Source organism: Phragmites australis, chromosome 18 (assembly GCF_958298935.1).
Source record: "Phragmites australis chromosome 18, lpPhrAust1.1, whole genome shotgun sequence".
In the NCBI taxonomy this organism is placed as follows: domain Eukaryota; kingdom Viridiplantae; phylum Streptophyta; class Magnoliopsida; order Poales; family Poaceae; genus Phragmites; species Phragmites australis.
In genome coordinates this window covers 26,182,679-26,195,703 of record NC_084938.1, presented here as the reverse complement: position 1 = coordinate 26,195,703, position 13,025 = coordinate 26,182,679, and the positions used below count along the sequence as shown (strand labels likewise).

Here is a 13,025-nt window from a genome sequence, read left to right as displayed (position 1 = left end):
CTGTTGTCATGCCCCTTAGGGCTCGACCGCACTGAACATGGTTTTTGCTCAGTTTTTTCTTAATTGATTGAGCACTTTAGCCCGTCGGATTTTCTTTTTATTAATATAACAGACATCTCTACTGCTGGTTCAATGACATAATTCAGGCTATTATTTTTCTAAAAGATAGGATTATTCTAGTTGGTTCTAGCCATAAAATGACTGGAATAATACTTTATTCCAATCGGTTTTGCTAATAAATCATCAATAATAACATTTTCACTATTAATAATTTTGACAAAAAATATTTTTATTGGCCAGCTTGTTTTAGCAGCAGCAACAACATGAGAGCATAGGAATGTGTTGAGGTACCTTGTGGCTTGCGTTAGGCAGGATCACGAGTCAGAATGCGCAATTTCGGTAGATGTTTCTTCCTAAGACTAGAGAAAACAACACTACTGATGTAATCTTGTCACACTAGACATCCTAAATCCTCAAAGATGCAATGATGGGATAACGAAATTGAAGCAAGGAGCACCGCCACAAAGAAAGGAATTTTGTCCAGTTGGAGATGTGAACGAGTAAGAAATAGGTTGAAATATGTATTTCTGACCAACATTGCACCCCAAATTACATTCCTTGTGCTATTAATTTTGTCATTAAACACCTAAAATAGTTTATCATGATTAACCTAATCATTAAGCACAATGAATTAGCAGTATAATTGCGTAATCAACATGATCTGATCTTGATTAGTTAAAGCCATTAGTCTATAGTCTTCACGGATTGAAGTAGAGCCATGACAGGGTTCCTTACTTTGGTGAAGAGGGCCATAGACTGTCGGTGTAGATGTTCTCGGTGATCGTCGGTGTTAGTGTTGAGCTACAGCCGCCGGCGACGAGTTGAAGTTGGTAGCCGGTCTTCGGTCACTAGAGCACCAACGATTAGATCGGATGTGTTAGGGTTACATGAGCCTTAGCGATATGTGTGTATGCGTTAGGCTGCCGGTTCCCCTATTTATATGTGGCGCTAGGCGATCGGGACCGAAACTAATTCTAGGTTGAGCCCACCAATCATATGCGCATTAGTGGGGTCAGTATCCCCTTAATCTGGAATGAGTCTGTTATGATAGCATGAGATCACCAACTAACAGTCAACACTAACATCCTAAAGCATACATAAGGCAAATAACTTTTAGTAGCTATGAATCCCATGGTTATTGGAAACCGCCAAACCTGGATGAACAACAGCTCCATGGAAAAGGCTGATGTGGGTTGTAATGCCACCTTGTTGAGAGGCGGCAACAGGACAACTTCCATTGATGCATTAAAAAAAATCATAATTTGAGCAACTTTAGAGGGGAAAAAAGTAGAGATTTTAGTATAATGAATAATAGAGTGAAGAAAAGCAATAAGAGCTTGATTGGATTGGGGAAAAGGTGGATCCAAGTGCTAAGTACCCACAAAATTCAAGTAAAATTCCCCCAAAATTCGTAGAGCAACCGGAGTCTGTACGTACCGGAGCACGGTGGATGACAGGAGCACCGGCGCTAGCAGAACTACAGAAGCATGAGCGCCGATGAAGCTTCTCGATCTAGACATCCGGGAGGAGAATTTCTGGAACAAGAAGCGACCGGCCATCTCAGCTCTCGATTCGGCGGATCTATGAAACAACGTGATCACTTTATCCCCGGAATTTCTGGAGGAACCTGATCAGCGAGATTGGGCAGATTGATCTTGCGTGCGGGAGAAGAAGAGGAAGGAGAACCCGATCGGGCCACAGATGGATTAATGAGATTCGTAGAAATTGATGCAGGTGGGGCTGGCATGCGTCTATGTGTGCTGGGTTGGTTATGCCGACCAAGCCATGCCACCAGGTCCATGGACCACCACAGCGCGTGTTCCTGGGCCATGCAACCATGGAGTTCCCAGGATACTCTCCGGTCGGTTGCCGAGCGAACCTCATCGTCTGTAGTCCCGCTGGTTTCCTCCGCGTTCCGGCCATCTCCATCGTACCACCGCCTGCTGCATGTCTGTCATGCCGTGCTCTTCGCCGCCGCCACTTGTGCATGGCCGCGCGGCATCGAGTCGATCGGCAGGTGCGCTCGGGCGCGCGCGGCCACTGGCATGGAGTCATGGCGGGGCGCGTGCTCCGCGCCGGCATAGCCGTGGTGATCAGCGCCATGGCGGAGTTCGCCGCGGCATCGGCGGGCAGCTACGACGTGCGCAGTTGCCACTGCCGCCGTCCGCCAATGCGTGCGCGCGCCTGAGCGCGGGAAGAACATCAGCTTCTTTAGTTCGTCACAGTGGATGACGTGCGGGCCCCAAAGGTCATGGAGTGGCTCCGAATGTGTGAGGGAACGTGATGTCTATGTTACTGGTCACAGACTCTTTGCTCATGTGGAATTTTTAGTTTCTGACCTTTTTCAAAACCTTTTTCTACTCATGCATCTATGGAGAAATCATGCCGTCGTGCAAAAATGTTTGTTTTTCAAAAAATATTTTCGTAGAGGTATATTCATAGAATATATATATTTTTTAAAAAGGTTAAAATGTAAAAAATCCACCATTGCTCATGGAATTGTTGTACTTCGAAGCAGGCTGTGCTGTTGATAGAAGCAGTAGGATATGATCGAGCAACCTCGATGCAATGGTGGAGTGCTTTACCTTGACGTTTCTTCCAAGGCTCTAGCGTCTAGCAGCAGTGCTAGAAGAAGTCAAATAGTCAATAAAACATAGAAGAAGTCAACAAGACATAAATAATAACATTTTGCTACGAGGAGACACACATTACACCACAAGAATACAAAATAAGCTCGGCATCATCTATAGCACAGGCATGCATGTACTATACCAGTCAAGCTTATATCTCATGTAGATGTTCAACAAATGACAATGCTGTTTGATCGGCTTTTGCATGCATTTGATAAAAGGATGCACACTCAAAAATACCCGCAACTACAACAAAAAGTAATTAAGCAATGGCTCACTAAGCAGCTAGAGTTTTGTCATTATTTAGACACAAGAAAGATGCTTACCATATGGATTTTTCAGCAAATAATGCTTGTTCTACATATCTAAAGAAAATGTAAGCCTTTACAACAAACAAACATAAAATAACAAAATCATTGTCGAAAGGACATGTCTACCAGCACGAAACAATGCAAAGCTACATGTATAATTTTGTAAAATGAAAAATCCAAACAGTAAAAGAATGAAGTGTAGTTATCGCTTTTCCAAAAAGACCAAGCCTTTTATTTTATTTCTTAATTCTTAACAAACAAATTTATCCACCCCACTCAAACAGCACACATGGGTAAAAAAAAAGAGAATACCTGATTTACAAACTTCATTTTATACTCCACATATGGATCATATATTTAGATTTATGTTTGTTAAGACTTTCATGGTATTAAGCACATGCCTTTTTCTTAGAAAGCTCAACCCCCTCTCTCACATAAGGAAAGCAAGAGCATCCGAAAGGGAAATTTTCACTAAGACATATGGACGCATAGCTTATCGGAACCAACATTTGTATTGAAATTTATACCAGAAATATAGGTAAAAAAAATCATAAAATAAATAAAAAAATTAACAAATAAATACGTATCAAATGAGAGATGGATGATTGAGATAAGCCATGCTTGCGGCACATGGAGTTGCCTTTCCCGAGCACGTCACTCCTATGAAAACAAATTCTATAGTACCAGGTTTTACAAAACACTGCATTTTCTGTGATGATATGTGTTCCTCACTCACTCTTCTTCTGAGCCAAACTGTTGAATCAGATGATATATAGCTAGATCAAAATTCCATAGAGATCTTTCTTAAAGAAGTCTTATAAAATTTGCTTACCACTTCTGTGTACGCGTAGCGACGCCCGCCCATAATCCTGCCGTCCTAGGTCCCCCGCACGCTAACGACGCACGACACAGCGCCGTATCGACTCGTGACCTGTCCGTCCCATCTCCGCCGCACATCACAACTCCGGCACGAACCTCGAGGCGCCCGCACCCCGCCACACCCCCCCCCCCGCCACGGGCGCAAGCGGTTCGAGGGTTTTAGAAGCGACCGATCGGTACGGTACCCATTCAACTCCACCCCGCCTCCATCGTCTTCTCCACCGAAGCCGCGAGGACTCGAGTCGCAAAAGAAAAAGGGGGGAAAAGAAGCGGAGGATGAGGAAAGGAAGGCTCCGCGTGAGTGGATAAGGTCGAGGTGGTTTGTGTCTCCGGAGAGCGGGGAGGCTTGTCGCGAGGCGAGGTTGAGGACGCGGAGGAGGGGGAGGAGACGGTGGTGCTCGGTCGCCTAGGGTTTCGGGCTGCCGTCCGGCCGGCTCGGAGGCGGCAAGGTCGCGCCTTTCCCTCTCCATGTTCCTTTCGGGTCTTGTCGACTGGTGCGGTGGAGTGATGCTTTGCTTGCGTGTCTGTTTTGGATTATTGGGGATTTTCTTTTTTGAGGTTTGCATAGCGCCTCAGTGCTGGAGAGTCACTTTTTGCGTTGGTGTGATTCTGGCGCTTGTGGTGGGTTTTCTTCGATGGAATCGCAGAAATGCGTTCCAGCTTCTCGAGGGTTTGTTGGGGGTTCGTGCTTCGGGTTGGCCTCGCGGTGTTTCATCTGGTTTTGAACTGCCCTGTGAGCTTGTATGTGGGAAGAAATGTGCTTTTTTTCTTGGGGAATTAGTCCAGTGGCTAGCTCCTGTTTGGTCTCGTATGTAAAAAAATGTTTTTTTTGTCTCCATGTTGTGGTGAATGGGAGGTGTCGGATTGGTGAAGTTGAGAGGGGCCTAGGTTGATGTGCAATTGGATGGATATGTGCATGATTACACCGCAAATGTCTTGTGTTTTGGTTCCTTGTCCGCCCCCTTGATAACGCAACTGTAATTGGGTGCTACATGTTAGCAAACGTGTGACCTAATGCCTTGCTCACTTTGGCAACTCATCGAATTGTCACTTACACCAAGTGACGTTCTCTTGCTATGTTTCTGTCTTTGAATTGTTCTGAAGCCTCGAGCCGTCAAAGCTTGCAAGTATGGTATTAGCTGCCTAAGTAGCATCATTAGTTACTCTTTGTGTATGCATTTTCTCTATGCTTGTTCCTTTACGCAATATAATCTGTAGAAATCTAGAATGCATTTGCTTGACAAGCTTATCTTGTTACTTGTTGCACTACCAAACATTTATTTTTTTCAAGAACCAGGCCAAGAAAGTAATAAAGGGTGTATCACTTGCAGATATAGTCAATGGATGAGCACTAAATAACCTTTGTCTTTCTCTGCAGTGTAATGGCTACTGAGAGTGCTGTCCGTTTAATTGGTGGGACAGGGGCTAGGGACTGGAGTAAGGGCTTTGGTGCATTTGACTCTTCAATGGGTAATCTTTCAGGAGAAGATCTGGGATTTGTGGATAATGGCACTGGGGTTTACGGAGGCTGGAGGGAGTCTGTCCCAAATCGCAGTGGAAGTGCTCCGCCTAGCATGGAAGGATCTCTTGCCGCTCTTGGTCATATCATAGGTCAGCAGAGTGGGAGCTTCGAAGCCAGCTTGGTGAACTTGGATAACGTGACCGACAATTCCAAGTCTGAGGAGCAACTACGTGCTGATCCAGCATATTTTGAGTATTATGGCTCCAAGGTGAATTTGAACCCAAGGCTTCCTCCGCCACTTATTTCAAGGGAGAGCCGCCATTTGATGAACCGGGTTGGCAAGGTTAAAGAATGGAGGGTGATCTCCCAAGATAACAGCAGCAAAGGCTCCTTATTTGTTCCTCGATCTACTCTATCAACCCACAGAGAAGAAACTGAGGATGATAGGTCTCCAGGATTGGATTCAAGTTCAGCGGAGGATGCACAAATTGTCTCCAGTCAAAATACGTCCAACTTTGAGAGCCAGGATTTTACGCTGGTGAGTGCCCGACATGGATCAAGCATTCTGTTTTTTTTGGGGGTTAGGGCCGTTGCATGAATTTAGTGTTGACAGTTATATGTGCTATTATTGGTTTTGTATGTTGCATTGAATTCAGTCTGTAGTTATATTCAATGTGCCCAAGAAAAGTGATTATGCTATTATGGTTCTAAAACATGCTAGTTACTCCCTCCATTCAAGAATGTAAGGCATATTTTGTTTCGAAAAGGTCAAACTTCATAAGTTTTGACCAACAATTAGTCAAATTATATGTATGTTTAGTATACAAAATCTGTTTCAATAGATTTGTATTTCAAAGTACTTTTAATATGATTTTGATTTTATAGCAATTGACAACATATTATAAGAGAAATTAACGGTCAAAGTTTACCTTTGATGACTTTTTCAAAACAAGATACACCTTACATTTTTGAACGGAGGGAGTACATGGTATGTTGAGACTATGCAGGTAATGTGACCCCACCATGGTTACATGGAAAACTGGATTGGGCATTGATCGTATCTGACTTATGATTTACTTTAGGTGAGATGAGTGAGTAGGGATGCTGTGGTCTTTTACTTGCTTGAATTAGAAATTGAAAATTTAGTTTGGCATTTCCTATGTTATGAGGCCACCAAGTTTGTTGAATTAAAAAACTACAAATGAACTTTTTTTTTTGAAAAAACAAATGAACTTTAGTGCTCTTATGTCACAGTCAACCAATATTTCAGACTCAGTTTATCTGATATTTAACGATCTTTTGAATAGGTAAAATGTAAGGTTCCTTTTTAACACTTCAAAAGTGACCGCTCGAGTCTTAATATCTTACCAAGACAAGGTTTATGTGACAGAGAATATATCAGCACTGATAGTCTATCCCTTAGTCACTGGGAATGCGGGTTGATACCACGATCCATGTTCCGTGGTTTGTTGTCCGGTAATGCGGGTCACGGACGACGTGGGACGTCGCCAAGGTTGCGCCCGGGACACGACCCAGAGAGTGCAGGCAGCGGGAGCGTGGGTGCGATAGCTCGGGCAGCGGGATCTTGTGCGCAGCAGAGATGGCGGGTGGCGGAGGAGAGGGCGGGCGGTAAGAGCATGGGTGGCCGCAGTGGGAGAGCGTGGGCAGCGAGGGGGACGTGGATGGCTTAGCGTGCACCATGGAAACAAGGTGCCCCACTGCTGCCGTCATGTACGTCGTGGATGGAAAGGAGAGAAATGGGGTGGCGCTGTTTTTTTTTCCTTTTCTGAGGATGCTGTTGCTTTTGTTACGAGGAAAGAGAAGAGTGGCTCCTAGGGTTAAACAAGGGACATGGTCTTGATGGGCTGGCAGGATGGCAGCCCACTTTTTTTTTGAGTTTGGATGTCAACCCACTTAATTAGTGCTTTCTTTTTTATATCTTTTTTCCTTTCCTTTTTCTTTTTGATATATACTTATAATATATTATTGCATATCTAACTTATATAGTAAATAGCTATTAATTGGGTCATTTGTCCCATTTTATTGTCCCAGATTCGTTGGGATCGTGTTCCGCGTACCAAAATATCGTCCCAAAGAGGTATACCCCTACCGTACTGCACTTCTTCGCATGTAGCGTCCTGCGTTCCTCGACCCTGTTCCGCGACCCCATTGATCCGGGAACGTGGTGACTAAGGTCTATCCAGATCACTAAAAACTTAGGAATTGATAGATTTAACAAAAATGTGAAAAGGATGTTCCTGTCATGTTCGTAAATGAACATGGGATACAAGCTGATACTTCTTCCATTGCAGTGCTACTGTTGTAGTAGAACATGAAACCTACCAGCTAAAGTGCTGAAGAGTTTTTTTTTTGGGGGGGGGGGGGGGTTATCTGTTCCGCTCTTCTATCTCTTACCGCGATACAGTAAACTAGATGGCTGGTTTCATGTTCTACTAAAACAGTAAATAAGTAGATAACCTATATGAAAAGAGTAAACACTAGTGCTTTCCAAAAGCCATTACTGCTGCACTACATTGCTAAATGCACCCTTAATCACAAGATTATATGAGCTGTTAGCTAGTTTAAAAAAATGATCTAAAATGTCACAACATCTGTGTGCTTAATGGAGTCTATGACTAAGGCTTACTGTATTTTGCTGTTCCTTCAACTGACGAGTTACTTTACTCTTTCTTTTTTGCACTTGCAAATGAGTTTGAATTAATCCTTTGATTTTCTCTTGACTATGTCACAAGTGTTCTTATCACTAAATGTTTATATTTTCTTTAGGGGAGCTTTCAACAGGGTGTTGCTTATTTGCCTGACAGTCCTTCAAATAGCAACACTGGAGATGCTATAGCTCTCCGTTCTGACATAAATTTGTCAAGGAGCTTGTCAGTTGATGCTGTCAAGCAATCAGATTTGAACTCTTGGACACCTAAAAGCCCACTGAAAAGTACTATTAACAATGACCTTTCGTCTTCGCCCCTTTTTAGTTCATCATATTCCGGTAGCAAAACTAGTACGCAGACTTCTCGGCAAGAAAAGCCAACTGTAGACACAAAACTTGGAAATGTTGTGCCTAACAGTGGTGCAGTTATTACTGAACTTGATAATGTGGACTCCAATATGAAGAATTTGAAGTTACGTTTGGATGACCATACATCATCATCTGTTGAGCAGAAGTGGCAGGACAGTGCCTTGCAGCTGTATGGCTCTTCACTTTGTGTCCAAGGTGATCCTATCCAAATGACTCCTCAAGGAACACATCTTTCACATGTTCCTTTTGTTGATAGCTTGTCTCATACTCAGCTTAAGTTACCTGCTAGTGACATGCAACAATTTTTACCGCATCCTGGTATGACAACACCTCTTTATACACCAAATTCTTTTGGAAGTCCCTATTACCAGAATTTGCACCCTGGTAATGTTTTACCAACTCCATTTGGGACTAGTGGGTATGGCTCAGTTTTGCCACCTGTCATGGCTAGTTATGCTCCCCAAGGTTCTCTTGCTACACCTCTCGACAGTCCTATGACTCCAAGCTTTAGTGGCAGGCCATCTGGTTTTCCTTCAGCAGGAAATCTTACCGGCGGAATAGATTTTATGCAGTCATATAAAATGTACGGGCAACTTGGGGTTGCTATGCAGCCATCCATTCCCGATCCAAACTTCATTCATTTCTATCAGCATCCCTCTTTACCTCAGTATGCTGGTGGAAATCAATACAATACAATGGGCCCAAGGGTTACTGTTTTTGGAAATTCTGCCGAAAGCTTTGATCTTCAAAAGATGATATCTCAAGCTGCTTATTCATCTGATCAGAGGCTTCAACTTCCAAGGACTGGATTTTCTAATTCTCCTACAGCCAGAAGAGGAGGGTCAGTTCCAAATTATCAAGGCATCTCACCTTACGTTGGAGTACCTATGACCTATCTTACAAGTCCGGTCTTTCAGGGACAAACGTTACCTGGAGTTTTACCTTCTGGTAGGAGAAACGATTCTGTTGGATTCCAATCCCCCTCAAGAAATATGACTGCTGGTTCTGTGATTCAAGGGCAGCGAGAAAGACAGAAGTTTGATGAACCAAAGGCCTGGTCTTTCTTAGAAGAGTTAAAGTCCAACAGAGCTCGTAGGGTCGAACTGTCTGATATCAAAGGTCGTATAGTAGAATACAGGTTAGTTGTCTAGTCACTAGTGTTGTTATTGATAAGTTCATAACTTCATATCCTATCTTGACATGCATACTAAGAAACAAGGGTTTTTGTACACTTATTCCGGATGTATTCTTGATACCAGCGCTGACCAACATGGTAGCCGATTCATCCAGCAGAAGTTGGAAAACTGCACCGCTGAAGAGAAGGCATCCGTGTTTGCAGAAGTTCTTCCTCATGCTTCATCATTAATGACTGACGTTTTTGGAAATTATGTGATCCAAAAGGTATGTTGTTGTAAGAGTGAATCTCCTAACCTGCGGTATATTGTTTGTATATTTGCATGCTGCGTGGTCTGGTCACTTCATCTCAAATGGTCATGCCTTTTAAGTTGTGACCAGTGAACATGAGTTGTACAAGAAGAAATGACATGTAATCTCTGCAGTTCTTTGAACATGGAACTCGTGAGCAAAGGAGGGATCTTGCCACTAAGCTTGTTGGTCATGTTTTGCCTTTGAGTCTTCAGATGTATGGCTGCCGAGTAATTCAGAAGGTACTCTTTAACCTTTATTTATTATTTTATTGAATCAAATGTGACTTTGTTTTATGGTAGTTATAGAAATACGGACTACGTTGTTGTTTCTTGGGACAAAAGCTTTGTTGTTGTTGTTGTTGTATAGAAATACGGACTATGGTTGTCCAAATCTTACTTTCTGCGTGCCCTTGTTATCTATACTTCTTATCCTGAACTGAGTCTTGATTGCTGAAGTTCATATACAAACTTCAACTTAGGTTATATGAGCATAGCAGCAGTGGAGTGAGCATCTGAAACATGTGGGATCTAATACTCCAATATACTATTACGAGTATATGTGGGATCAGTTATTTTTAGTTTCTTTTTTCTACCGATAAGGGCTTCCTTACCAGTTTGTCACAACACATAAAACCTTTTCTTGTTCTTTCTGTCTTTTTTGTTCTCTTTTTCGTTTTGCAAAAAAGCAGCTGGGTTTTATCGCCAACACCCATAATCTGCATGGCATTGCTATAGGGGTATCTTTTTGTATTCACTATGGTATTCTGGGGAAAAGGTAGCTAGGATATGCAAAATGACATGTTTTGTATAATTAGAAACAATTATGTAGTCTACTAATGTGACTATAGGCCTGGTGATTATTTGTTATTGTGACACGTGTATTTCGATGCAAGCAACTTACAGCTTAGTTTTTCATGTGATTGTGACCTGCTATCATTATTGATTCTTGCTTCCTCTATCTTCTCTCCAAAAACATGTAGGCTCTTGAAGTTATGGAACTTGACCAGAAAATAGATCTTGTTCGTGAGCTTGATGGACATGTTATGCGATGTGTTCGTGATCAAAATGGAAATCACGTTATACAGAAGTGCATTGAATGTGTCCCCACAGAACATATTGGTTTTGTAGTATCTGCTTTTCAGGGACAAGTTGCTAGCCTTTCAACGCATCCATACGGTTGCCGTGTAATTCAGGTGAATCTACAGTAATGTCCTAACGAATTTGGTGCTAGATTCTAGTGTGTTTTTTTAATCTTTATCCTGCTCGGCAGAGAGTTTTGGAGCATTGCGGTGGTGATTCACAAGGCCAGTGCATAATTGATGAGATATTGCAGTCGGCATGCATCCTTGCACAGGATCAGTATGGCAACTATGTTACACAGGTAAAATTTGTTTGTAATTTGATACAGTGCTTGTTGCCAATTATACATTGATAATGTTGTATTCGCAAAGTTGATTTATTATATTCTGTTGTTGCAAACGGTGCTTTGCTTGGTAAACTGTTCAAATTGCTTGTAAGAAACACAACTTGCCAGGTATGACCCTTGTGGTTCGTTTGTTGGCCCAGGAATCTACATGAACATATACTATGATATCTGATGATGCCATTTGATATCATAAATGAAGTGCTAGAGCTAAATAGTTTGAAACTTTGGGTTCTTTGACAATTTTCTTCCTACCAATGTTTGATATTTTCTCATTTTACTTGCCAGCTTACTGTCTTCCCTGGTTCTTTTGCAGCATGTTCTAGAAAGAGGAAAAGCTCATGAAAGGAACCAAATTATCAGTAAATTGGCTGGGCAGGTTGTTACCATGAGCCAAAATAAATTTGCATCAAATGTGATAGAGAGATGTTTTCAGCATGGGGATATTGTGGAGAGGGATCTTCTGATCAGGCAGATCGTGGAGCAGACAGAGGGCAATGACAATTTACTGGTATGTATGATAGCTATAATTCAATGTTTGCTCCATAATCCCTTTCCCTTTTTTTGGAACCCAAAGAGGTTCTGAAAGTAATTCTACAATGCACGGGGAGCGAGTCTGAGGTAGCAAGGTAACCTATATTTGGTAGCATCCTATAAGTTGGATAATGCCATCTGTGTCCGCCTTTCAGTTCCGTGCTTCCAGCTTCTTGGACTGTGAATCTCATGGCGGAACCAACTTTTCTTCTGTACCATGATGTTAAGTTATACTTCCTCCGATTGCAAATGTAGGTCGTTTTAGACTTGTGCACAAGGATTAAGAAAGTAGATCAAATGATTTTGTTGCCCTTCATTTATTCTGTATTGGAAAAGATAACTCATTCATTTGTGAGAGTGGTAGCATTTATTAAACAAGGGCTAGACGAGAACAAAAGAGAAAAAAATACCTAGAAGTTCGAGAATGACTTATATTTAGAGAATAGTTGAGGCTAAAACGACCTACATTTGCAACTAGAGGGAGTATTTGCTAACTAATTATGTTCAATTAGGTGATGATGAAGGACCAGTATGCTAATTATGTGGTTCAGAAGATACTTGAGACATGCAATGAGAGTCAGCGGGAACTCCTGCTCAGCCGTGTAAAGGGTCATCTGCAAGCATTGAGGAAGTACACCTATGGCAAGCATATCGCCAGCCGAGTTGAGCAGCTCTGTGACGACGGTAAGCTTCCTCTTCCACTAGTACTCCGAGATTGTTTTGGATGCAGTACCATGAGTAATTTGTTTGATTCTGTGATGTTTCAGGAGCTACCGAGTCAGATTCTTAGAACAAACCCGCAAATTCTTCACGGGATGGGTGACTTGATGTTTGCTATCCATCAATGGGGAAGAAAGCAAAACAAGTCAAACCTCAGTACTTTCCAAAGGGCTAACAAAACCGTCTGCGAATAGTGTATAGGTGTGACTTTCGTCAGGGTAGTCTTGAGGTTCTAGACAGAAATTTAGTGGTGTGCATCAGTGTATCTATGTTAGGGTGTGCTTATTTATAGAATAATGGTAGTTGGTAGCTGTGTGCAAAAGAAGTTTAGGGGCTATGGTTTGTATGCGATACATATCGAATGCTTGGTAATGTATTTGCTTGCTTGCATCGCAGTTGTAGGGGTGTTCAGTTCGAGCGTGTTTTCTGCATGGTGATTAACCGCCGTCAGTTCTAGTATGGGTTATGGGGTTGTGATGAATAAATTGTGCACCATCTAACTAGCACTGCATGGCGGCGGAATTTTTGTCAGACTTTCGCTG

General features: G+C 42.4%; 1 protein-coding gene across 2 annotated transcripts; it reads left to right on the top strand.

The window, feature by feature from the left end:
• The first annotated feature begins 4,018 nt into the window (after positions 1–4,018).
• Positions 4,019–12,873, top strand: LOC133899545 (pumilio homolog 5-like). 2 transcript variants are annotated; one of them, XM_062340540.1, is made up of 10 exons: positions 4,019–4,329; positions 5,259–5,880; positions 8,130–9,517; positions 9,639–9,780; positions 9,939–10,046; positions 10,787–10,999; positions 11,077–11,187; positions 11,546–11,740; positions 12,276–12,447; positions 12,531–12,873. In XM_062340540.1, the coding sequence occupies exons 2-10, from the start codon at positions 5,263–5,265 to the stop codon at positions 12,551–12,553; spliced, it is 2,970 nt and encodes a 989-aa protein (XP_062196524.1). In that variant the 5' UTR covers positions 4,019–4,329; positions 5,259–5,262; the 3' UTR covers positions 12,554–12,873. The 2 variants fall into 2 exon arrangements, with proteins under 2 accessions (XP_062196524.1, XP_062196525.1); XM_062340541.1 differs by lacking the exons at positions 4,019–4,329; positions 5,259–5,880 and adding exons at positions 6,222–6,424; positions 7,395–7,440.
• Positions 12,874–13,025: the final 152 nt, after the last annotated feature.

Coding starts and splice junctions, on each gene's coding strand:
- LOC133899545 (XM_062340540.1), top strand. CDS start 5,263: ATGGCTACTGAGAGTGCTGTCCGTTTAATTGGTGGGACAGGGGCTAGG. Junction 5,881..8,129: donor AGAGCCAGGATTTTACGCTG/GTGAGTGCCCGA, acceptor TATTTTCTTTAG/GGGAGCTTTCAACAGGGTGT. Junction 11,000..11,076: donor ACGGTTGCCGTGTAATTCAG/GTGAATCTACAG, acceptor CCTGCTCGGCAG/AGAGTTTTGGAGCATTGCGG.